The sequence below is a fragment of the Budorcas taxicolor genome, chromosome 18 (genome assembly GCF_023091745.1).
Source record: "Budorcas taxicolor isolate Tak-1 chromosome 18, Takin1.1, whole genome shotgun sequence".
NCBI lineage: Eukaryota > Metazoa > Chordata > Mammalia > Artiodactyla > Bovidae > Budorcas > Budorcas taxicolor.
Window position 1 is genome coordinate 58,842,119 of NC_068927.1, and position 26,557 is coordinate 58,868,675.

General features: G+C 43.2%; 1 protein-coding gene across 1 annotated transcript; it reads left to right on the forward strand.

The window, feature by feature from the left end:
- The first annotated feature begins 11,703 nt into the window (after positions 1–11,703).
- Positions 11,704–17,623, forward strand: LOC128063369 (zinc finger protein 829-like). Its single transcript, XM_052656104.1, has 3 exons — positions 11,704–11,737; positions 12,747–12,829; positions 16,757–17,623. Exons 1-3 carry the CDS (start codon positions 11,704–11,706, stop codon positions 17,621–17,623), a joined length of 984 nt encoding a protein of 327 aa, XP_052512064.1.
- Positions 17,624–26,557: the final 8,934 nt, after the last annotated feature.

Genomic DNA, 26,557 nt, shown 5'->3' on the forward strand with positions numbered 1-26,557 from the left:
AACCCCATGGACTGTGTCCATGGAATTTTCCAGGCCAGAATAGTGGAGTGGGAGGCGGATTTTTACCAGCTGAGCTATCAGGGAAGCCCGCACAATAGAAACCATTTCATCAGTTCTGTTTTTTGAAGTTCCTCTTCAGGAGAAGTATTGTAGATAGTAATCCATAGTTAAAACAAATTGAAAATTGATATGTTAGTATGGATCACAAGATGAAAGCTGGTATTTAGAAATGTACAAATATTAGCAATATATCTTTGTTTATATTGACATGATTTGTGATTATTTGAAAACCAAAATCAATGTGATTCAACTCTCAAATTACTCCATGCTGCTGTTCTTCATTTCTAGTGTGTAGGCTAAGTTATGTTTTTGATGGTTCCTATCTCAAAGGTGAGACAAGGCCTTCTATCCTAGGGAGAAATCATTTGTATTTATTCTCCCTTAGAAGATTAAGGACACAGGAATGTAACATGTACATCTAAATGGAGGTGTTAGTCATTCATGTCAAACATCCCTGTAGGTCACCATGAGGTAACTGTTCAGGGAGTAATTCCACATATTATCGTAAGATGTACATTTTCAATAGTTATGTCACTTGCTATTTAAGTAAAATACAATGACAGTTCACTGAAATCTTGATGTATCTTTATAATATCAACAGAAGTCATGAATATTAGTTGACATGTTTCAAATAAAGATATCTGATACCCTAGAAATGTATGGAAACCCCTCGCAGAAAAGTCATGTAATTAGTGTATGTTTTATTTCATAAACAATTCACCTCCATTTTGTATCCATAGGAATCACAGTTCTCAGATCATTGTATCAGAGGAATGAATACCATAGTTTATGCTTGTAATCTGCATTTTATTCAGTTAAATAGTGGGTTGGAAAAGGTTTTATTCTGACTATGTGATATAACATGTTAATAAAACTGGACGGTTTCTTGTGATGAAGTTGGTGTGTAGTGAATTGTCAACCTACCAATTTAAGGTTGAAGGGAAAATACCTAACAATAAACTCTTTGTTAGATCAGAGGGATGATATCTGTAACAATTAGTTTCCATCCTGCCTTTAAGCCTCAAATAATTGAATAATTGGATATTTCCCATCATTTCTCCATTGTACTCCCCCCTCCCCCGCCCCACTTCTCTGTAACTGCTGGGACATCGTGATGGTTCTAGGAAGGATCATAGAGAGTACTGTTGAGAGTTTACCTGAACTACTGCATGCTGTTGCTGCCTCAGCGTCTGTCTGGGGAGCAGGCAGCCTGCAGGCCCTTGAACTCACAACAGCCAGTCCTGGGAACACCTGCAGTAGATGAACCCCACCTTGAGACCAGCAGTCGTGCTGAACCCCAGGGTCTACTGCACAGGCCCCCCTTCAGTGACACCCTCAGAGCTCTAGATTCCTGCTCCTCTTGGTTTGAATGGACCGATCCACACTCAGCCTGGGGAGCCCACAGCACTTCATCCAGGGCCCCTTAGAAAGGCCTGAACGCCAAATACTGGAGCTTTCCTTGCCTGGTTCTAGCCTTGACCTTCCTCAGGGGCCTTCAAGGCTTTCTGTGAAGTCTCTCAGGACCTAGAGTCATAAACTCACCCGCTTCAATTGCCCTTTGTTCTTCTGTTAGCTAAAACTTTCCAGGGGCTCATTTAAGCAAATGTAAATTTAACAAAGTCACAAAAAGCATAATTAAAAGCCATGATGGTAAAGTTCTGAACCAAGATTTATAAAATCTTCCCCTGTATAAGTCTTAGCACAAGTTTCTTGTCTAGGCTTAAAGGCATTTTTCTCATAGCCTTGGCATACTTTGAATGCAATATATAAATATCTGAAGATATATACATCACATAATTTATATAACACACATTGAATACAGTATATAAATATCTAAGGTATACATGTTAGCAGTGAGAAAACCAAGAAGGAATATGTGAGTGTATGTGTATTCGTGCACATTTAACTTAGAGAATTTAGAAAGGGTAGATCAAAACTGGTCATTTTAGACTTGCAGATGATTGACTAAAAACTGCAAAAGTTATCAATATGTCAATTAATCTGTTTTGTCTATTTTTCATGGAATTCATTTCCTTAAATGTCAGGAGGTTGCATTTTTTAAGGAGCTTCCACTCTGCTTCCCCCAGGACTGCCCCAGTTTACATTCCCTCTAGCCCTGTAGTAGGTCCCTGATCTCCAAGCCTCCTCAGCGTTTATGATATTATTAGTGGGCTCTTTGCTAATTGTTATTCTAACTGTCATGAGGTGATGCATCATTGTAGCTTTGTTTTGTATTTTTTATTGTTTAGCGCTGGTGAGCATCTTTCATTTCCCTCTTGCCCATCTAAAACAGCAAGTTGTCCCACCCAGGCTCAGCAGTTGTGGCACACAGGCTTAGTTGCCCCAATGCATGTGGTGTATTCCTGGACCAGGGATCAAGTCCACGTCCCCTGCACTGTCAGATGGATTCTCCACCGCTGGGTGACCCGTCTGTTTAGCTTTTTTTCCTTTTGAGATGCATGTATATTTTGTATTGGAATATAATTGCTTTACAGTGTTGTGTTAGTTTCTGCTGTACGACACCATCAATCAGCCATAAGTATACATGAATCTGCTCCCTCTTGAACCTCCCTCCCGTGATCTCCATTTCACCCCTCTGGTCAGCACAGAGCACCAAGCTGAGCTCCCTGTGCTATCCAGCAGATTCCCACTAGCTCCCTGTTTTAACCATCAGTTCAGTTCATTTCACTTGCTCAGTCATGTCCAAGTGTTTGCAACCCCATGGACTGCAGCACGCCAGGCCTCCCTGTCCATCACCAACTCTCAGAGTTTACCCAAACTCATGTCCATTGAGTCGGTGATGCCATCCAACCATCTCATCCTCGGTCGTCCTGTACTCCTCCTCACTTCAGTCATTCCCAGAATCAGGGACTTTTCAATGAGTCAGCTTTTCGCATGAAGTGGCCAAAGTACTGGAGTTTCAGCTTCAGCATCAGTCCTTCCAATGAACACCCAGGACTGATCTCCCTTAGGATGGGCTGGCTGGATCTCTGTGCAGTCCAAGGGCCTCACCACATTTCAGCCACGGTGGTATATGTGTGTCAGTGGGGCTCTTCAGTTTGTCCCCCTCCTCCTGCCATGTCCATACATCTGTTCTCTATATTTGGGCAAATATTGCCTTAACAGATATATATGGAATCTAAAAAAATGCTGTTGATGAACTTATTTACTGAGCAGGAATATAGGCGCAGAGGTCGTTCTTAAGCTTTTGGACGTTAAGCTTTCAAGGCGTAAAATACGTGGACAATCATTCCATGCATTTTACGAAGTGAAAGAAGCCCATTCAAAAATGCTACAGAAAGTAGGAGTTTTACAATATGACACTTTGGTGTAGGTAAATGTTCATATGTGCTCAGTGGTGTCTGAGTCTTTGTGAGCCCAGGGGCTGTAGCCTACCAGGCTCCTCTCTCCATAGATTTCCCAGGAAAGGATACTGGAGTGGGTTTGCATTTCTTCCTCCAGGCGATCTTCCTGACCCAAGGATCAAACCCACATCACCTGGATGTCCTTCATCGGCAGCAGACTTCTTCCCACTCAGTCACCTGGGAATCTAGTAGGAAATATAGAAGAGATTTAAAAGGTCTGTGGTTGCCATGGGTTTCAAAGGAGGGACTCTGAATATCCTAAATCTAGAGAACTCTCAGGACCGTGAAGTAATTTGTGTTAAACTGTTGTGATGGACACATGTTATTATACATTTATCCAGAGGTATGGAGTGCACATCCCTAAAAGAGAAATACAAGGGTAAACTACAGAGTTTATGTATTTACTGTCCTTGTAGCTTCATCAGTGGTAACAAATGCTCACTGTGGTGGGGAAAGGTAAGTAGGGAGATTGTCCACGTGTGGGAACAAGAGGTATATGGGAAACGTCTGTACCTTATTCTCAACTCTGCTGTGAAACGAAATCTTCTACAAAGTTGGTACTGGTGCATGCACACTGAATATTTTTTAGAATATATAATATTAGAAAGATGGACATGCTTCTATCTTTAATTTTTCCTTAGTCATTATACTTTAAAGATGTGAGTAAACAGAACTCTCTAAATGGCGCAGACAACAAACTGTAGCAGTTGATTCATAAATCCTAGAAAAACACACACACAGGAAGTAGAACAACGCTCTCACGTGTTAATTCATGTTAATGTAACTTAAACGACAACACCGATCATTATTTCCTTGGTTGGTCATCAGTTAGCATTTAGGGCATCATTTTCAAAGGCGTTTGTCTCTGCCCACACACACTTGTTAATCTAGCGTGTCCTGCTCAGTTCAGTTCAGTTCAGCTGCTCAGTCCTGTCCTACTCTTTGTGACCCCATGGACTGCAGCTCACCAGGCCTCCTGCTGCCTCTGGTTTATTTTCAAAGAAAGCTGTGTTGGAAACACCTCCAGGCTCCTGGTCTCTGAGTTTGGAGGTGCCACACCTGCAGACAGGTGGTCACCATGCAAATCATTTTGTGAAAACCTGTGTCCCCAGGCTGCAGAGGGGGGTAAAAAAACTAAGGAGATCTTTGGGAAGAACTCTGCAAGTAAACCTCGCAGGAACCCAAGACCCCCAGGTGATTCCCACCACTCACCTCTCCCCTCCCCTCCCCCAAGGGAGTAGGCACAGGCGAGGACCACCACACCCATCCTAGAAAGAGCCCCTCGCCAGGGAATCCGGTTGACCCTTTCTTCTAGAAGTTCCCGCACTAAATCCTCCCTTTCTGAGGTCTCAGATGTGCCAAATGCGAGGTTTCCCTCAGGGTTCCTGAATGCAGGTCTTCCTCTTGCATTTTTTCAAAACCCTGGTAGGCTGGGTCAGGTAGCCCAGAAGTAGGGTCCATTGTGTCTGGTGAATTGTTCTGAGGCCTGCTCTCTGTAATGTAAAAAGGAAGAAGAGGAACTAGCCAGGAAGATCTGCCATAGAGTGGAGCAGCAGGATGTGATTAGCATATCAGGTTAGTCTTGATTACCCACTACAGATCTGGAACACAGAAAGTCAGCAAAGAGCTCCGAAAAGGGTGAGAGAAACAAGAAAACGTTTTCTTCTTTTTCACTGCAACAGTTGCAGGTTAAACGGCTGTATGGATGCTTTTGAAGGTATTTTCTCAAAATGCAGATGTGAGTTTGAGACGTCGTATCCCCACAGAAGACGCAGAGCAGGAGGAAGAGGAGGAGGAAATGGCAGCTTCTCAGGTAATTGTCCTGTCCCGGGTGTGGGGCTGTGTCTGCTTTTCCTCCTGAAATGCCTGGACTGAGAATCTGCAAACCTTTAGTTCTCTGCTTCTAAGTTTTCTGCCTGGAGGGCTTGTTATCACCTTCTCATTCACCCCCCACCCTTTTTTTTTTTTAATTTTAAATAGTGAAAACCAGCTCTTCAGGTTTCGTCTCCCTCATATTCCAGAGCCTTTTCTCCATTGTCTGTATCCTGGCTTTCTATAGAGCATGATGAATTCTCAACATGAAATAGTGACTTTCAATGTTCAATACATTCCCTTTGTGAGAGATCAATACGGGGAGGCACTGGTATCTGAAATTCCCTTTCGGATGTGGTTCGGTGTTAGGATCTTAGGGAAGTCGGGGAAATGCTGTGATGAATTTACATGCGGATGCAATTCAGGTCTCTAGAACAGAGGTAAGAAAATGCCCTTGTTAATAGAATGAACTCAGCATTCCAGAATTTTTCAGAAGTTTAAGTAGCAGAGACAATCCTCTATACCGATAAGGAAAATATACTAATTAAGTGGACTATTGTCACACCAGTGTATGTTCCTTGGTTCTTTGTCTTGTCATGACAAAGATTTGGAGCAATGGACATTAGAGCCCTCGGCTCGTCACAGCTCTCGGGTCTTGGACAAACCATGTTATAGCTCTTAGGCAAATCAGTCTTACGGCTCTATATTATTGAGAAGATATCAGGAGAATCCATCCTCGAAGTGTGGGGGCATGCCAACCCAAAGATTTGAAGAGAGGAGAGTGGAGGAGCGTGTGGGAGAGGGGGAGAGAGAGAGAAAGAGTGCACGCATGCAGGAGAGGAAGAGAGAGAGAAAGCATTTTGGCTCCTCCTTTCATATGTTTTCTTCCACCTGGGCCTGCCCTGTGCAAATTGGGCTTAGCCAGGAGTGCTGTTTGTTCTACCTGAAGTCTTCACTCTGGTCCGCGGACCTGCTTTAGTTCTATCATCGCGGGCTTTGCCCTTCCTTCTCTTTTAGCCACCGCCATTTTGGACTCCTTTTCCCTATTCTACCTACCTAACATTCCCCCCTCAAGAGATGGGAGGCCCAATTCTTTGGGAATAGGGGTGTCGAGGTCTTTCTGGCCACTTCCTGCTGAACTGGGGCGGTGAGGGGTATTGGGCCTCCCCCTCTTGCTAGTCTCAAGCCTCAGAGTCCTTATAGCGGTGTCCATCTTAGGGTGTGATATTTTTCATGGTCGGCTGGAGTTTTCTATCTTTGCTGAACTGGCACTGCATGTTGTAGCTTGTTGACCTGGGCAGAGACAAAACAGGTTAGACAATCGACAGTACATGGAATAATCATAATCATCATCAATGCAGCATAACAAGGACTAGTAGGGGCATTAGTCAATTTTAAATTCACATCGCCAGGATGGCTCAAGTCCCTCCTTGTTCAGGGATCAGAAGTTCTATCTCTTGTCTGTTTTGGAACACAATCTCTGTCAAGCTGGGTTGGCTGTGTAGAGCTATCCTGAGAAATCTTATCCCCAGAAACCAGATTTTGGGGGTGTTCATTAGAATGGCACTCATTGGTAGTCCTGAATAGGTATCTGAGATCTCCCAGGGGCTCACAGGTGTATTGAGTGTCCTCTTCTGTCATCTTCCATGGCTTGACTCGTGAGTAGTGAATCCAGGAGTCATGTCCTGGTACCTTGACTGCTGTGGGGGTAGAAAGTATTACAGGGTAGGGGCCCTTCCATGTGGGCTGGAGTTGAGCTTTTGGGGACCCATCTTTCCAGACTTTAATTAGGACTTGAGTCCCTGGAGCATATCGTGGTGACTCCTTAGGATCTTTTGGGTCCCGGTTTATACCCCACAAGCGTATATCCTGTTGGAATTGCCCAATGGCCATGGTGTAAGACTGGAGGGTCTGAACCTCTGGCTCTAGGAAGAGGTCATTGACATAAACAAAAGGTCTCCCATATAGCATCTCATAAGGACTAAGACCAAGCTGTTCCTTAGGGGCAATGCCAGTGCGGAGGAGAGCTATTGGTAGAGCCTCCTTCCACCCCAGGGAGGTCTCCTGGGTTGTCTATTTTATAGCTGATTTTAAGAATCTTTCTACTTTTCCCAAAGATTGAGGCCTCCAGGCACAATGGAGATAATAAGTAATGCCCAATGCTTTTGAGACCCCTTGGGTGACCTTGGAAGTATATGATGTCCCATTGTCACTTTGTAATGACCTGGGCAGACCAAATCTTGGAATGATTTCATGGAGCAGTTTTTTTTACCACCTCCTCAGCCTTCTCAGTCCGGGTGGGAAAGCCTTCAACCCATCCTGTGAATGTATCTATCATGACTAATAGCTATCTATACCCTTGAGAAACTGGCATCTGGGTGAAGTCCATCTGCCAGTCCTCTCCTGGGTAGGCTCCACGTCGTTGGATGGGCTGGGCCAGCTGGAGTCTTCGAGCTCCTTGGGGGTTGTTTAATTGGCAAGTGGGACAAGAGGACACCACCTGTCTTATAGTTGTTTGGAAGCCTGTTCCCCTGAAGGACTTTTCTAGCAATCTTCGGAGGGCCTTTTCTCCTAAATGAGTAGTGGCATGTAAGGAGTTAACCAACTTCCATTGGAGTTCCCCGGAAGAAAAAGGAGTCCCTCCTTTTGGAATCATCCCATATGATCTTCTTGAAAGCCCTCACTCCTAGCTTGTGTTTCTTCAGTCCAGCGTTTCTCATGATGTACTCTGCATAGAAGTTAAATAAGCAGGGTGACATATACAGTCTTGACGCACTCCTTTTCCTATTTGGAACCAGTCTGATGTTCCAAGTCCAGTTCTAAGTATTGCTACCTGACGTGCATACCGATTTCCTTAAGAGACAGGTCAGGTGGTCTGGTATTCCCATCTCTTTCAGAATTTTCCACAGCTTATTGTAATCCACACAGTCAAAGGCTTTGGCATTAGTCAATAAAGCAGAAATTGATGTTTTTCTGGAACTCTCTTGCTTTTTCCATGATCCAGCGGATGTTGACAATTTGATCTCTGGTTCCTCTGCCTTTTCCAAAACCAGCTTGAACATCAGGAAGTTCACGGTTCACGTATTGCTGAAGCGTGGCTTGGAGAATTTTGAGCATTACTTCACTAGCATGTCAGATGAGTGCAATTGTGCGGTAGTTTGAGCATTCTTTGGCATTGCCTTTCTTTGGGATATGAATGAAAACTGACCTTTTCCAGTCCTGTGGCCACTGCTGAGTTTTCCAAATTTGCTGGCATATTGAGTGCAGCACTTTCACAGCATCATCTTTCATTTGAAACAGCTCAACTGGAATTCCATCACCTCCACTAGTTTTGTTCCTAGGGATGCTTTCTAAGGCCCACTTGACTTCACATTCCAGGATGTCTGGCTTTAGATGAGTGATCACACAATCTTGATAATCCGGATCATGAAGATCTTTTTTGTAGCATTCTTCTGTGGATTCTTGCCACCTCTTCTTAATATTTTCTGCTTCTGTTAGGCCCATACCATTTCTGTCCTTTATCGAGCCCATCTTTCCATGAAATGTTCCCTTGGTATCTCTAATTTTCTTGAAGAGATCTCTAGTCTTTCCCATTCTGTTCTTTTCCTCTATTTCTTTGCCTTGATCGTTGAAGAAGGCTTTCTTATCTCTTCTTGCTATTCTTTGGAACTCTGCATTCAGAAGCTTATATCTTTCCTTTTCTCCTTTGCTTTTCTCTTCCCTTCTTTCACAGCTATTTGTAAGGCTCCCGAGACAGCCATTTCGCTTTTTTGCATTCCTTTTCCATGGGGATTGCCTTGATCCCTGTCTCTTGTACAATATCATGAACCTCATTCCATAGTTCATCAGGCACTCTATCTATCAGAACTAGGCCCTTAAGTCTCTTTCTCAATTCCACTGTAAAATCATAAGGGATTTGATTTAGGTCATACCTGAATGGTCTAGTCATTTTCCCTGATTTCTTCAGTTTCAGTCTGAATTTGGTAATAAGGAGTTCATGATCTGAGCCACAGTCAGCTCCTGGTCTCGTTTTTATTGACTGTATAGAGCTTCTCCATCTTTGGCTGCAAAGGATATAATCAATCTGATTTTGGTGTTGACCATCTGATGATGTCCATGTGTAGAGTCTTCTCTTGTGTTGGTGAAAGAGGGTGTTTGCTATGACCAGTGCATTTTCTTGGCAAAACTCTATTAGTCTTTGCCCTGCTTCATTCCACATTTCAAGGCCAAATTTGCCTGTTACTGCAGGTGTTTCTTGACTTCCTACTTTTGCATTCCAGTCCCCTATAATGAAGAGGACATCCTTTTTGGGTGTTAGTTCTAAAAGGTCTTGTTCAGTCACTAGCAATGCTTTCTGAAAGTGCCGGTTTGTAGTTGACAACACTCCTGTGTGTTTAGTAGAGATGCTGGGATTTGGGAGTGGGGATTTTCGTCACTCACGCCCAGGTCTGATCATTTCCAGTACACTCCATGCTCACATCACAGATAGATAGAGTCTCATCACATTTCGGTATTTTCCAAAATGTTTACAAGAATCATATTACTGCTACTCTATGTTCAGCTGTGCTAAATTTTAAAATATAGTTCCATGCAAATGGTAGTTTTTTGAGGTAATTAAAAAATTCAGAACCAAAGCTGTCTATTTTTTTAATCATTGTGTATGTCTGCAGCCTAGTCTATTTTAAAAAATTAAAATAATATTGTCACATGAGTGTATGTTCCTCGGTACTTTGTCTTGTCACAATAAAGATTTGGAGTGACAGACATTAAAGCCCTTGGCGCATGACAGCTCTTGGGTCTTGGACAAACCGTGTTTTAGCTCTTAGGCAAATCAGTGTTACAGCTCTATTTTATTTAGAAGATAGCAGGAGAATCCATCCTCAAAGCATGAGGGCATGCCAACCCAAAGACTTGATGAGAAGAGATTGGAGGAGCGTGGGAGGGAGGGAGAAAGAGAAAGAGCGCACGCGCTCCGGAGAGAAAGAGAGAGAAAGTGCTTTGGCGCCCCCTTTTATATGTTTTTTCCTTGACCTGGGCCTGCCCTATGCAAATTGGGTTTAGCCAGGAGTGCCCTTTGTTTAGGAGAAGGCAATGGCATCCCACTCCTGGTCCTTGGACCCTCCTTGACCTTACTTGTCTCTTAGCCACCGCCATTTTGGACTCCTTTTCCCTATTCTCCTACTTTACAATATCATCCTCAAATATTTATGTACATTTTCAATCATTTGAAAATTATCCTGATTTTATTGACATGACAATTTGTCTCTTAATAAGTACACAGTCCCATTTTAATGTATGTCTGTATGCATGAACATGTTAACATCATTTGATTGATTTTTTGTTTTTCTTTTTTGAAGATTCCATGAAGCAGGGACTAGCTACCCACTCCAGTATTCATGCCTTGACAATCCCATGGACAGAGAAACGTGGCAAGCTACAGTCCCTGGGGTTGGTAAGAGTAGGAAACGACTGAGTGACTGACACTTTTCTTGTTTTTAGTATTATTTACAAATACAGAAATTTCTATAAACTTTCATTAGAGTTAGCTCTGTGCATTTGTCTGTGTTTGATTAAAGCCTAGAGTCACAAACTGAAGTAAAAGTTGCTGCTGCTGCTAAGTTGCTCCAGTCGTGTCCGACTCTGTGCGACCCCATAGACGGAAATCCACCATGCTCCCCAGTCCCTTAAGCTGTCATTTAAGGAATGTTTGTTAAAATATTTGCCAAAAGATGCTACAGCAACATTATTGATTTTAAATTATTTCTGGTATACATTCAAGTCTGTGAAAACTGTCAGAAAGTAGTATATACCAGATCGTTAAAATGATTCTTGTTGCCGAGGTTACTATCCTAACAGACATGTAAAATCTGTAAAGCACTTAAACTTCAAAGTTAAATGTGAATTCTTTCCTTACTATTCTACCTCGTTGCTGTTCACACATTGTCACTCATGGAGCAGAATTTTCAACATTACTCGTTCAAATAAGCTTGTGAAAAATGTGGCACACTGAGCCCACTCCAGAACATTTGGATCAGGAAGTGCTTTGTAAAAATATTTCCTGTTTCTTTTGATAGACAGTTTATTGTCTGTCAACTCAGTACAATACTCAAAAAGAAATATCTATGCCAATGTTGATCTGATTATATAATTTCTCTTTCAAATCAGAATAATTTCTGTAGTGGTTGCTGGATCGTATCTCATCCTCTTTTCTTGGGGTTAAAAATGTGGTAGGAAATATTACTGTGTAAAAATTATATTCTTGTGTAACACCAGACATTCTCCTAAATCAAAACCATTTCTCTTGCTGGTTTCCTCTTGGGTCACATTAGGAGGTCTTCCCATGGCCACATAGCACCTGTACTTTGTATTTCAGGGATGGCTGACATTCCAGGATGTGGCCATAGACTTCACTGAAGAGGAGTGGGAATGCCTGGACCTCAGTCAGCGAGAATTGTACAGGGACGTGATGTTAGAGAACTACAGGAACCTGGCCTCCTTGGGTGAGGATAACTGCCTTCCAGAATCCCTTCTCTACCCACCGGGTTTTGGTTCCTGCATTTCTAGAATGTCTCCTAGAATCTTCTGCTCCTTGTAATAGTTTCAGATCCCTGCTTTCTATGGGAAAATGGATATTTATGAGTTGAGAAAGAAGACTTCATGATGATTCATTATGATTCTAACTTTTCCTTGATGGAATCTGCCTCCTTCTTCTAGGTTCGTGGTAACTCTGTAGGTTCTGTGGTATAAAAGGATGCCACTCTCCTTTATAAATCAGATTTCTCCTACTTACTTTGGCCTTAGCAGTACTTGACTAGAATCTCAAGATCTTCTCTTTATGTATTTGTTATTTATAAAAGTGCTTCGATAAAGTATTTGGGGATATAATTCTCTAGGCTATATTAGCATTCAACTATGCCTTCTCTAGAATGTTAATAATGTAATAATGTAATGAGCAAGGTAACAGTCATGTCTGACTTTTCGCGAGCCTATGGAATAGTCCATGGAATTCTCCAGGGCATAATAGTGGACTGGGGAGCCATTCCCTTCTCCAGAGGATCTTCCCAACCCAGGCATCAAACACAGGTCTCCCACAGTGCAGGTGGCTTCTTTACCAGCTGAGCCACCAGGGAGTGTTCATACAGCTTAGGAAATTATGTCCCCAAATACTTTAGTTCTAGGCTCTATTAACATTCTACCATGCCTTCTCTGGGCTTCCCAGTGGCACTAGTGTTAAGAACCTGCCTGCCAATGCAGGAGACATAAAAGAAATGGGTTTGATCCCTGGGTTGGGAAGAACTCCTGGAGGAGGACATGGCAACCCACTCAGTATTTTTGCCTGGACACTCCCATGGACAGAGGAGCCTGGTGGGCTACAGTCTATAGGGTGGCAAAGAGTCAGATGTGACTGGCGTGACTTAGCACATGTGCCTTTTCTTCTCACTTGAATACATATTAGATTGGAAACTGATGAATCTCTAGCAAAACGAATATTCCTTTTCCTGAAAGCAGGTCTTGTGGTCTCTAAGCCAGACCTGGTCACCTTTCTGGAGCAAATGAAGAATCCCTGGGATGTAAGGAGCCTGGAGACGCCAGCAGTATACACAGGTAGGGGTCAATGGATGGAGCCGACCAGTCCACGACAGGTCCAAGGATTAGTGAGGAATTCATCCTTTGTCATGTGGTTTGGGAAGGTCTGCTTCAGTGGAAATGATTTTAGAGAAGTCTGGGTTTCTTTCTGTTGCTGTCAAAGGTGGATATCACCTGCCCCATTCTGTCTCTTTAAATCATTCCTGAATTCATCTCCAGTGATTACTTTTCTCAATCACAGTGAGAACTGAAACCCTTCTCTTGGCCTGTGACAACCTGCATGAATCGATTACTATTCCATTTCGCGGGGGGGGGGGGGGGGGGGGGGCCTCGGAAAACTGAACATTTCTGAAAAACTCTAAGACGCTCCTATTAAAGTTTCTACCTCGAGATGGCAGTGTGAGCGGAATTGTAGACATACTGCCAAAGTTCTAGGAATATTGGGGACAGAGGTGTTTTTTTTTTCTGACTTATACTTTCTAAAACACTGGAAGCTACAAATATGATCTTATAAATTTTATATTCAAGTAATTTCTTAACTGCATAAACCAAAACTTCCCTAAAGAGAAAGAATGCCAATCGCAGGGTTACTTCAAAGTTTCTGTTTTCTTCATATGAACTCATATGAAATGTTAAGTGTATCTGCCCCAATTCCTCAATGCTAAAAGACTTAACTGAATTGAACTGAACTGAAAAGACTTAAATATATTCAATTAACTCAAAGAATTTTCAAATAAATTGGCATAAGAGCTTAAATTGTTTTCCGCCATATTTTTAATGGTTTCACAGTATTGCAATGTTTACATAATAGCATCTTTTTAAAACGTTCTTATTGGAGTATAACTCATTTACAATGTTGTACAGCAAAAAGAATTCATTTTACGTATAGATATCTACTCTTTTTAAGATTTCCTTCCCAATTCGATCTCCACAGAGCATTGATAGTGTTCAGACCATACTTTGAAAGTCTCATTTCTTAATTTCTCAAGAACTGCTTCTTTATTTAATGAATCTTGTTATCAACTTCCCCAGACTTTGTCCTACAAGTCCTCGCTTTCTGATTAGACCTATGTCAGTATCATTTATGATTTTTATATTGAAACATCATATGGAACGTGCTAAAATAAAAAGTGGATTAAAGAATTAGAGGGCACCTAGTGGCATCAGCATTTAAGATGACTGAAGTGGAAGAGTAATCATTAGACTGCCTGTCTCTTCTTCATTTAGTGGTTCTTGTAGCTTTTTGTCTTGTTCCTTCCTCTGCACCATACTTCTTTGTCGTCCCATTTTGTCAAAATTTCTGGGTTTGTGGTCTGTAGTGCAGGCTGCAGGATCCTAGCTCCTCTTGCTCTGTTGTCTTCCCCCTAGGGGGTGAGGTTGGTCCCCAGGCTTGTACCCTTATCCCCTTGATCTGGGCTTTGATTGCTTTTATTGTGACCCGTGCCTCCCCAAAATATTGAGGGGAATTTCCCCTTGGCTCTATGGTTGTCACGGGTCTGTTGGGGTGGGGTCTGATTCCTGGTTCGTGGAGAAGAGCCCCCAGATGTGTTTCTTCGCTGTGATTCTGATCTGTGGTCAAGGCAGTTGGGATTGGATGACACCTACTGGGAGAGAAGCCAATAAGTATTGCTCCTCTGGGACTGTTCACCTTAGGGTGTGCTCATGCACTGTGTGAGTCTCATGTGACCCCATGTTGGCACTGCATCGGCCCCCCTTCAACCATGGGCATGCTGGCACATTGCTCTGGTGCCAGCAGCTTTCACTTTTAGGGATTTACATAAACTGTTTGTGAAAGCAGAGAGATGTGCCTCCTCAGATGTTCTTTTCACTGGAACACCAGCATAGGTCCAGTGAACTCAGGTCCCAGAATTGCATTCATGGAGCTGGACCTGCTGTGGTGGCATGGGGCAGCTCAGACTCTAGCCTGGCCCTACCCCATAGTATACATCCCCACAAAGTCTACAGCTGCTAAAGCTACACCTCCTATGTCTGGGGGAGCCCTGGTTGTCCATTCAGATGCTCTGTACAGGCTAAGCTGACAAAGCCAGTTGCAGGTATAAAAGCATGGTTTGTGTAACCGTGAGGAGAGACTTCAGTTTTCCTTCCTTAACCCTGGGGCTCAGCTGAGCTTTCAGCTCCTTCTATGCATGTGGGCCACCCACAGGTGTCTGCTCCAGAAGCTGCCCCAGAGCACAGGAGTCTGCTGATTGTGGAGGAGGTGCATGGGGGGAGGCTGTGGCTGGTGCTCAATACAGCCCACCCGCGTGGTGGCCCTTCCTAGCGCTGGGAGAGGAGGGTCCAGCACAGGGGCAGAGGGGCTGCAATGGTGGGTCTTCCCTTTGGGCATGAGTCAACAAAGGCACTCTGCTCTCTGGTGGTCAGGCTTCCTCCATAAGCATTCTAGCTTATAGAGCTCCTCCCTCACCCCTGGCCCCTCAGGATGTCTCCTCACAGCCCACAGCAGTCCTCTGCCTGGCTATGTTCTCCAGACCCCACATTTCAGCACCCAGCCTTTGTGTGCAGCAGCAGATACCATCTCAGGCTGGGTGGGCAGGGCTGGGTTCAGTACCCTGTGTACAGGTCTCACTCTGTCCTGCTGCCACAGACTGTTGCCGTGTTCTCTTCCCACAGAGAATGAGGCTCCCCTGCTGTCCCAGTTGAGCTCACACCAGCCCCAGTAGATAGGAACAGTAGATAAGAAAACTTTTATTTGGTATCTTTCAGCTGTGTCTTCTCACAACACCCGTGGTTTGATGTCAAAGAATCCAAGATTAGAAAATTTAATCCAAAAAGCAACCCTAGGAATATATGAAAGAGCTTACCTTAGAAACGAACATTTAATGAAAGACCAAGAATATACGGGGGTATGTGAAAGACCCAGAAGATGTTTATATGGACAGAAAGAAACCGAGACACTTTCACACAATGCGGACATTACTGCCATAAGAAATGAGCAATATGAGTCAAACTGTGGAAAACACCCATTTCAGTTATCAACAGCTGCAGAAAAGTCTATCTGTTCAACCAAAGGCTTAAAGCAGTTTTTGAAACATACACGTTCTCTGAAGGGAAATGTGGAAAACCTGGAAAGTCATCCAGTCTCTACTGCAAATACTCATGCAAACCACTCCGAACACAGGCTTCGATTACACATACATTCAAGCACGTCTGAAAACCAGAAATTTAAAAATGATGGGGAAAACTCACAAAATAATCAGTTTGAGGGATCTGTGAACAAGGGGTCATTATTCTTCTACCAACAGACAGTTTCTCTCCATTCCAAAATGTGTAATGTTGATATTAATGGAAGGGAGTTAATCCCACCATCACTGTTCAATACACGTCATGATATGGTTAATACGGAACAACTTCTCACTTGTAATAACACGAGTCAGGCCTTAAGTAAGAGCTATGCCCCCAATAATTACAAGAATATTTACGGTGGAGTGAGAAGCCATGCATGCAATGAAACTGGGTATAAAACTGAACAAGACTCTAACGCTATGAAACATCAGGGACCTCAACCTTCAGACAAAGATTCTAACAATAGTACATGGAGGAATATCTTTTACCAAACATCAAGTCTTCCACTAAATGAGAGTACACATACTGGAGAGAAGACTTACAATTCTGAATATGGTGATGTCTCTAATCAGTCTTCAAATCTCACTCAACAGCAGAGTATTCAGAATCTACAGAAAATTTACAAGTGTAAGCAATATGAGAAAGCCTTTACTAACTCATCCAGTCTAAGTAGACACAGGAAAATTCATTCAGGATGGAAACCTTTGAAACATACAGAGTGTGGCAACACCTCTAATCAGAATTCAGAGCTTAGTCAAGATCAGCATATCCACACTGGCAAGAAACCTTATGAATGTAAAGAATGTGAAAAAGCATTTATGTGTTACTCAAACCTTAGTCGACATCAGCGCATTCACACTGGGGAGAGGCCTTATAAATGTACAGAGTGTGGCAAAGCCTTTAATCAGAAGTCATGTCTTACTGATCACCAGAGAATTCATACTGGAGAGAAACCTTATAAATGTAAAGAATGCGGAAAAGCCTTCAGTCGCTGCTCAACTCTTACTCAACACCAGCGAATTCATACTGGAGAGAAGCCTTATAAATGTAAAGAATGTGGAAAAGCCTTCAGTTACTACTCAGCTCTTCATGAACACCAGCGAATTCATTCTGGAGAGAAGCCTTATAAATGTAAAGAATGCAGAAAAGCCTTCAGTCACTACTCAACTCTTATTGAACACCAGAGTATTCATACTGGGGAGAGGCCTTATAAATGTAAGTGTTGTGGCAAAGACTTTAGCAAGCACTCACGTCTTACTCGCCATCAGAGTATTCATACTGGAGAGAGGCCTTATAAATGTGAGGATTGTGGCAAAGCGTTTAGACAGCACTCATGTCTTACTAAACATCAACTAATCCATACTGGAGAGAAATCTTATATATGTAAAGAATGCGGAAAAGCCTTCAGTTACCATTCAACTCTTACTCAACACCAGAGAATTCATACTGGAGAGAAGCCTTATAAATGTCAAGAATGTGGAAAAGCCTTCAGTCACTACTCAACTCTTACTCAACACCAGCGAATTCATACTGGAGAGAAGCCTTATAAATGCATAGAATGTGTAAAAGCCTTCAGTCACTACTCAAATCTTACTCAACACCAGAGAATTCATACTGGGGAGAGGCCTTATAAATGTAAGGATTGTGGCAAAGACTTTAGCAAGCACTCAGGTCTAACTTGCCATCAGAGAATTCATACTGTAGAGAAACCTTAGAAATGTAAAGAATGTGGAAAAGCCTTCATCAAGCACTCACGTCTTACTCAACATCAGAGAATTCATACTGGAGAAGTGGCAAAGTCTTTAATCTGAGCTCTCACCTTATTAGACAGAGAGCATGTACTGGAGAGAAACCCTACTAATAAGTGATGGAAGAAGTTTCTCCTAAACATACACTTCAGAAAATACAAGACTATTTATTTAAGGAAGATAAGGAATGACATAAAGAAAATGTAGAAAAGTATTTAATAAAAATTAAATCTAAATAAACAAATTGCACACTAGAAAAAGTGAAAGTCGCTCAGTTGTTTCCAACTCTTTGCAACCCCATGGACTGTGTCCATGGAATTCTCCAGGCCAGAATAGTGGAGTGGGAGGTGGATTCTTTACCAACTGGGCTATCAGGGAAGCCCACACAATAGAAAGCATTTCATCAATCCTGTTTTTTCAAGTTCCTCTTCAGGAGAAGTGTTGTAGATAGTAATCCATAGTTAAAACAGATCAAAAATTGATATGTTAGTATGGATCACAAGATGAAAGTTGGTATTTAGAAATGTACAAATATTAGCAATATATCTTTGTTTATATTGACATGATTTGTGATTGTTTGAAAACCAAAATCAATGTGATTCAGCTCTCAAATTACTCCATGCTGCTATGCTTCATTTCTAGTGTGTATGCAAAGTTATGTTATTGATGGTTGCTATCTCAAAGATGAGACAAGGCCTTCAATCCTAGGGAGAAATCATTTATATTTATTCTCCATTAGAAGATTAAGGACACAGGAATGTAACATGTACATCTAAATGGAGGCGTTAGTCATTCATGTCAAATATCCCTGTAGGTCACCATGAGGTAAGTGTTCAGGGAGTAATTCCACATATTATCTTAAGATGTACATTTTCAATAGTTATGTCACTTGCTATTTAAGTAAAATACAATGACAGTTCACTGAAATCTTGATGTATCTTTATAATATCAACAGAAGTCATGAATATTAGTTGACATGTTTCAAATAAAGACATCTCTGATACCCTAGAAATGTATGGAAACCCCTCCCAGAAAAGTTATGTAATTAGTGTATGTTTTATTTCATAAGCAACTAACCTTCATTTTGTAACCATACGAATCACAGTTCTTAGATAATTGTATCAGAGGAATGAATATCATAGTTTATGCTTGTAATCTGTATTTTATTCAGTTAAATAGTGGGTTGGAAAAGGTTTTATTCTGACTATGTGATATGACATGTTAATAAAACTGGACGGTTTCTTGTGATGAAGTTGGTGTGTAATGAAGTGTCAACCTACCGATTTAAGGTTGAAGGGAAAATACCTAACAATAAACTTTTTGTTAGCGCAGAGGGATGATACCTGTCACAATGAGTTTCCATCCTGCCTTTAAGCCTCAAATAATTGGATATTTCCCATCATTTCTCCATTGTACTCCCCCCCCCCACCCCCCCCCACCCCCCCCGCATAACTCCTGGGATATTGTGATGGTTCTAAGAAGGATCATACAGAGTATTGTTGAGAGTTTACCTGAACTACTCCGTGCTGTTGCTGCCTCAGCGTCTGTCTGGGGAGCAGGCAGCCTGCAGGCCCTTGAACTCACACCAGCCAGTCCTATGAACACCTGCACTAGATGACCACCCACCCTGAGACCAGCAGTCGTGCTGAACCCCAGGGTCTACTGCACAGGCCCCCCTTCAGTGACACCCTCAGAGCTCTAGATTCCTGCTCCTCTTGGTTTGAATGGACCGATCCACACTCAGCCTGGGGAGCCCACAGCACTTCACCCAGGGTCCCTTAGAAAGGCCTGAACCCCAAGTACTGGAGTTTTCTCTGCCTGGTTCTAGCCTTGACCTTCCTCAGGGGCCCTCAAGGCTTCCTGTAAATTCTCTCAGGACCTAGAGTCATAAACTCATCTACTTCAATTGTCCTTTGTTCTTCTGTTAGCTAAAACTTTCCAGGGGCTCATTTAAGCAAATGTAAATTTAACAAAGTCACAAAAAGCATAATTAAAAGCCATGATGGGAAAGTTCTGAACCAAGATTTATAAAATCTTCCCCTGTATAAGTCTTAGCACAAGTTTCTTGTCTAGGCTTAAAGGAACTGTTTTCTCATGGCCTTGGCATACTTTGAATGCAATATATAAATATCTGAAGATATATACATCATATAATTTATATAACACACATTGAATACAATATAAAAATATCTGAAGGTATACACGTTAGCAGTGAGAAAACCAAGAAGGAATATGTGAGTGTACGTGTATTCGTACACATTTAACGTAGAGAATTTAGAAATGCTAGATCAAAACTGGGCATTTTAGACTTGCAGATGATTGACTAAAAACTGCAAAACTTGTCAATTTGTCAATTAATCTGTTTTGTCTATTTTCCATGGAACTCATTTCCTTAAATGTTAGGAGGTTACATTTTTTAAGGAACTTCCACACTGTCCTCCCCCTGTGACTGCCCCAGTTTACATTCCCTCCAGCCGTGTAGGAGGTTCCCTGATCTCCAAGCCTCGTCACCGTTTACGATATTATTAGTGGGCTCTTTGCTAATTGTTATTCTGACTGGCATGAGATGACGCATCATTGTAGCTTTGTTTTGCATTTCTTATTGTTTAGCGCTGGTGAGCATCTTTCATTTGCCTCTTGCCTGTCTAAAAGAGCAAGTTGCCCCACCCAGGCTCAGCAGTTGTGGCGCACAGGCTTAGCTGCCCCAATTCATGTGGAGTATTCCTGGACCAGGGATCAAGCCCACATCCCCTGCACTGTCAGATGGATTCTCCACCACTGGCTGACCCATCTGTTTAGCTTTTTTCCTTTTGAGATGCATGTATATTTTGTATTGGAATATAATTGCTTTACAATGTTGTGTTAGTTTCTGCTGTACGACATCATCAATCAGCCAGAAGTATACATGAATCTGCTCCCTCTTGAACCTCCCTCCCATGATCTCCATTTCACCCCTCTGGTCATCAAGAGCACCAAGCTGAGCTCCCTGTGCTATCCAGCAGCTTCCCACTAGCTCCCTGTTTTAACCATCAGTTCAGTTCATTTCACTTGCTCAGTCATGTCCAAGTGTTTGCGATCCCATGGACTGCAGCACGCCAGGCCTCCCTGTCCATCACCAACTCGCAGTTAACTCAAACTCATGTCCACTGAGTCGGTGATGCCATCCAACCATCTCATCCTCTGTCGTTCCCTTCTCCTCCCCACTTCAATCATTCCCAGCATCATGGACTTTTCAAATGAGTCAGCTTTTCACATGAGGTGGCCAAAGTACTGGAGTTTCAGCTTCAGCATCAGTCCTTCCAATGAACACCCAGGACTGATCTCCCTTAGGATGGACTGGCTGGATCTCTGTGCAGTCCAAGGGCCTCGCAAGAGTCTTCTCCAGCATTTCAGCAATGGTAATGTATGTGTGTCAGTGGGGCTCTTCAGTTTGTCCCCCTCTTCTCCTGCCATGTCCACACATCTGTTCTGTATATTTGGACAAATATTGTCTTAACAGATATACATGGAATCTAAAAAAATGCTGTTGATGAACTTATTTACTGAGCAGGAATATAGGTGCAACAGTAGTTCTTAAGCTTTTGGATGTTAAGGTTTCAAGGCATAAAATACATGGACAATCGTGGCATGCATTTTATGAAGTGAAAGAAGCCCATTCAAAAATGCTACAGAAAGTAGCAATTTTACAATATGACACTTTGGTGTAGGTAAATGTTCATATGTGCTCAGTGGTGTCTGAGTCTTTGTGAGCCCAGGGGCTATAGCCCGCCAGGCTCCTCTGTCCATAGATTTCCCAGGAAAGGATACTAGAGTGGGTTTGCATTTCTTCCTCCAGGGGATCTTCCTGACCCAAGGATCAAACCCGCATCACCTGGATGTCCTGCATCGGCAGGTAGAAAGTTCTTCCCACTCAGTCACCTGGGAATCTAGTAGGAAATATAGAAGAGATTTAAAAGGTCTGTGGTTGCCATGGGTTTCAAAGGAGGGACTCTGAATATCCTAAATCTAGAGAACTTTCAGGACCGTGAAATAATTTGTGTTAAACTGTTGTGATGGTCACATGTTATTATACATTTATCCAGAGGTATGGAGTGCACATCCCTAAAAGAGAAACATAAGGGTAAAGTAAAGAGTTTATGTATTTACTGTCCTTGTAGCTTCATCAGTGGTAACAAATGCTCACTGTGGTGGGGAAAGGTAAGTAGGGAGATTGTCCACGTGTGCAAACAAGAGTTATATGCATATGGGAAACGTCTATACCTTATTCTCAACTCTGCTGTGAAACGAAATCTTCTACAAAGTTGGTACTGGTGCATGCACACTGAATATTTTTTAGAATATATAATATTAGAAAGATGGACATGCTTCTATCTTTAATTTTTCCTTAGTCATTATACTTTAAAGATGTGAGAAAATAGAGCTCTCTAAATGGCGCAGACAACAAACTGTAGCAGTTGATTCATAAAACCTAGAAAAACACACACAGAGGAAGTAGAACAACGCTCTCACATGTTAATTCATGTTAATGAAACTTAAACGACAACACCGATCATTATTTCCTTGGTTGGTTATCAGATAGCATTTAGGGCATCATTTTCAAAGGCATTTGTCTCTGCCCACACACACTTGTTAACCTAGCGTGTCCTGCTCAGGTCAGTTCAGTTCAGCTGCTCAGTCCTGTCCTACTCTTTGTGACCCCATGGACTGCAGCTCACCAGGCCTCCTGCTGCCTCCGGTTTATTTTCAAAGAAAGCTGTGTTGGAAACAACTCCAGGCTCTTGGTCTCTGAGGTTGGAGGTGCCACAGCTGCAGAGAGGTGGTCACAATGCAAATCATTTTGTGAAAACCTGTGTCCCCAGGCTGCAGAGAGGGGTGAAAACAACTAAGGACATGGGAGATCTTTGGGAAGAAGTCTACAAGTAAAGCCTGGCAGGAACTCAAGACCCCCATGTGATTTCCACCACTCATGTCTCCCCGCCCCTCCCCCAAGGGCGTAGGCACAGGCGAGGACCACCACACCCATCCTAGAAAGAGCCCCTCACCAGGGAATTAGGTTGACCTTTACTTCTAGAAGTTCCCGCCCTAAATCCTCCCTTCCTGAGGTCTCAGATGTGCCAAATGTGAGGTTTCCCTCAGGGCTCCTGAATGCAGGTCTTCCTCTTGCATTTTTCAGAACCCTGGTAGGCTGGGTCAGGTAGCCCAGAAGTAGGGTCCATTGTGTCTGGTGAATTGTAGTGAGGCCTGCTCTCTGTAATGTAAAAAGGAAGGAGAGGAAATAGCCGGGAGGATCTGCCACTAGAGTGGAGCAGCAGGATGTGATTAGCATATCAGGTTAGTCTTGATTACCCACTACAGATCTGGAACACAGAAAGTCAGCAAAGAGCTCTGAAAAGGGTGAGAGAAACAAGAAAACGTTTTCTTCTTTTTCACTGCAACAGTTGCAGGTTAAACGGCTGTATGGATGCTTTTGAAGGTATTTTCTCAAAATGCAGATGTGAGTTTGAGACGTCGTATCCCCACAGAAGACGCAGAGCAGGAGGAAGAAGAGGAGGAAATGGCAGCTTCTCAGGTAATTGTCCTGTCCCGGGTGTGGGGCTGTGTCTGCTTTTCCTCCTGAAATGCCTGGACTGAGAATCTGCAAACCTTTAGTTCTCTGCTTCTAAGTTTTCTGCCTGGAGGGCTTGTTATCACCTTCTCATTCACCCCCCACCCTTTTTTTTTTTTAATTTTAAATAGTGAAAACCAGCTCTTCAGGTTTCGTCTCCCTCATATTCCAGAGCCTTTTCTCCATTGTCTGTATCCTGGCTTTCTATAGAGCATGATGAATTCTCAACATGAAATAGTGACTTTCAATGTTCAATACATTCCCTTTGTGAGAGATCAATACGGGGAGGCACTGGTATCTGAAATTCCCTTTCGGATGTGGTTCGGTGTTAGGATCTTAGGGAAGTCGGGGAAATGCTGTGATGAATTTACATGCGGATGCAATTCAGGTCTCTAGAACAGAGGTAAGAAAATGCCCTTGTTAATAGAATGAACTCAGCATTCCAGAATTTTTCAGAAGTTTAAGTAGCAGAGACAATCCTCTATACCGATAAGGAAAATATACTAATTAAGTGGACTATTGTCACACCAGTGTATGTTCCTTGGTTCTTTGTCTTGTCATGACAAAGATTTGGAGCAATGGACATTAGAGCCCTCGGCTCGTCACAGCTCTCGGGTCTTGGACAAACCATGTTATAGCTCTTAGGCAAATCAGTCTTACGGCTCTATATTATTGAGAAGATATCAGGAGAATCCATCCTCGAAGTGTGGGGGCATGCCAACCCAAAGATTTGAAGAGAGGAGAGTGGAGGAGCGTGTGGGAGAGGGGGAGAGAGAGAGAAAGAGTGCACGCATGCAGGAGAGGAAGAGAGAGAGAAAGCATTTTGGCTCCTCCTTTCATATGTTTTCTTCCACCTGGGCCTGCCCTGTGCAAATTGGGCTTAGCCAGGAGTGCTGTTTGTTCTACCTGAAGTCTTCACTCTGGTCCGCGGACCTGCTTTAGTTCTATCATCGCGGGCTTTGCCCTTCCTTCTCTTTTAGCCACCGCCATTTTGGACTCCTTTTCCCTATTCTACCTACCTAACATTCCCCCCTCAAGAGATGGGAGGCCCAATTCTTTGGGAATAGGGGTGTCGAGGTCTTTCTGGCCACTTCCTGCTGAACTGGGGCGGTGAGGGGTATTGGGCCTCCCCCTCTTGCTAGTCTCAAGCCTCAGAGTCCTTATAGCGGTGTCCATCTTAGGGTGTGATATTTTTCATGGTCGGCTGGAGTTTTCTATCTTTGCTGAACTGGCACTGCATGTTGTAGCTTGTTGACCTGGGCAGAGACAAAACAGGTTAGACAATCGACAGTACATGGAATAATCATAAGCATCATCAATGCAGCATAACAAGGACTAGTAGGGGCATTAGTCAATTTTAAATTCACATCGCCAGGATGGCTCAAGTCCCTCCTTGTTCAGGGATCAGAAGTTCTATCTCTTGTCTGTTTTGGAACACAATCTCTGTCAAGCTGGGTTGGCTGTGTAGAGCTATCCTGAGAAATCTTATCCCCAGAAACCAGATTTTGGGGGTGTTCATTAGAATGGCACTCATTGGTAGTCCTGAATAGGTATCTGAGATCTCCCAGGGGCTCACAGGTGTATTGAGTGTCCTCTTCTGTCATCTTCCATGGCTTGACTCGTGAGTAGTGAATCCAGGAGTCATGTCCTGGTACCTTGACTGCTGTGGGGGTAGAAAGTATTACAGGGTAGGGGCCCTTCCATGTGGGCTGGAGTTGAGCTTTTGGGGACCCATCTTTCCAGACTTTAATTAGGACTTGAGTCCCTGGAGCATATCGTGGTGACTCCTTAGGATCTTTTGGGTCCCGGTTTATACCCCACAAGCGTATATCCTGTTGGAATTGCCCAATGGCCATGGTGTAAGACTGGAGGGTCTGAACCTCTGGCTCTAGGAAGAGGTCATTGACATAAACAAAAGGTCTCCCATATAGCATCTCATAAGGACTAAGACCAAGCTGTTCCTTAGGGGCAATGCCAGTGCGGAGGAGAGCTATTGGTAGAGCCTCCTTCCACCCCAGGGAGGTCTCCTGGGTTGTCTATTTTATAGCTGATTTTAAGAATCTTTCTACTTTTCCCAAAGATTGAGGCCTCCAGGCACAATGGAGATAATAAGTAATGCCCAATGCTTTTGAGACCCCTTGGGTGACCTTGGAAGTATATGATGTCCCATTGTCACTTTGTAATGACCTGGGCAGACCAAATCTTGGAATGATTTCATGGAGCAGTTTTTTTACCACCTCCTCAGCCTTCTCAGTCCGGGTGGGAAAGCCTTCAACCCATCCTGTGAATGTATCTATCATGACTAATAGCTATCTATACCCTTGAGAAACTGGCATCTGGGTGAAGTCCATCTGCCAGTCCTCTCCTGGGTAGGCTGCACGTCGTTGGATGGGCTGGGCCAGCTGGAGTCTTCGAGCTCCTTGGGGGTTGTTTAATTGGCAAGTGGGACAAGAGGACACCACCTGTCTTATAGTTGTTTGGAAGCCTGTTCCCCTGAAGGACTTTTCTAGCAATCTTCGGAGGGCCTTTTCTCCTAAATGAGTAGTGGCATGTAAGGAGTTAACCAACTTCCATTGGAGTTCCCCGGAAGAAAAAGGAGTCCCTCCTTTTGGAATCATCCCATATGATCTTCTTGAAAGCCCTCGCTCCTAGCTTTAAGAATCTCACCTTCAGTATATGAAGGAGTTTCTGGCAAATTAGTCTGTGGAACTAAGGTGGCAACCCCTATTAGGTCATGGTTCTGTAACGCTGCTCTCCTAGCTGCCTGATCAGCTGCTTGGTTCCCTCGTGCCACTTCTGTGCTCCCTTTTTGTTGTCCTTTACAGCGGGAGACTGAAACCTCAGTTGGCAGATGGACTGCCTCCAAGAGTCGAAGATTTTTGTCACCATATTTGATTGGGGACCCTCGGGTGATCAAGTGGCCCCTTTCTTTCCAAATAGCAGCAAGTGCATGTAGCACCAGAAAGGCATACTTGGGATCAGTGTAAATGGCTATTCTTTTTCCTTTTCCCACCTCTAAAGCTCGAGTCAGGGCTATGAGCTCAGCTAATTGGGCTGAAGTGCCTGGTGGCAGAGGCTTAGCCTCTATGATCTCGAAATTGGAGACTACTGCATATGCGGCTCTTCTTTTTCCATCCAAGACAAAGCTGCTTCCATCAGTGTACCAGATTTCCTCAGGATTGGTCAGAGGATCTTCTGACAATCCCTCCCGGGGTTTTATCTAGTGGTCCAAGGTTTCTAGACAAGAGTGAAAGGGGAGAGAACTCTCAGGGGTAAGCAGGAGGGTGGCTGGGTTA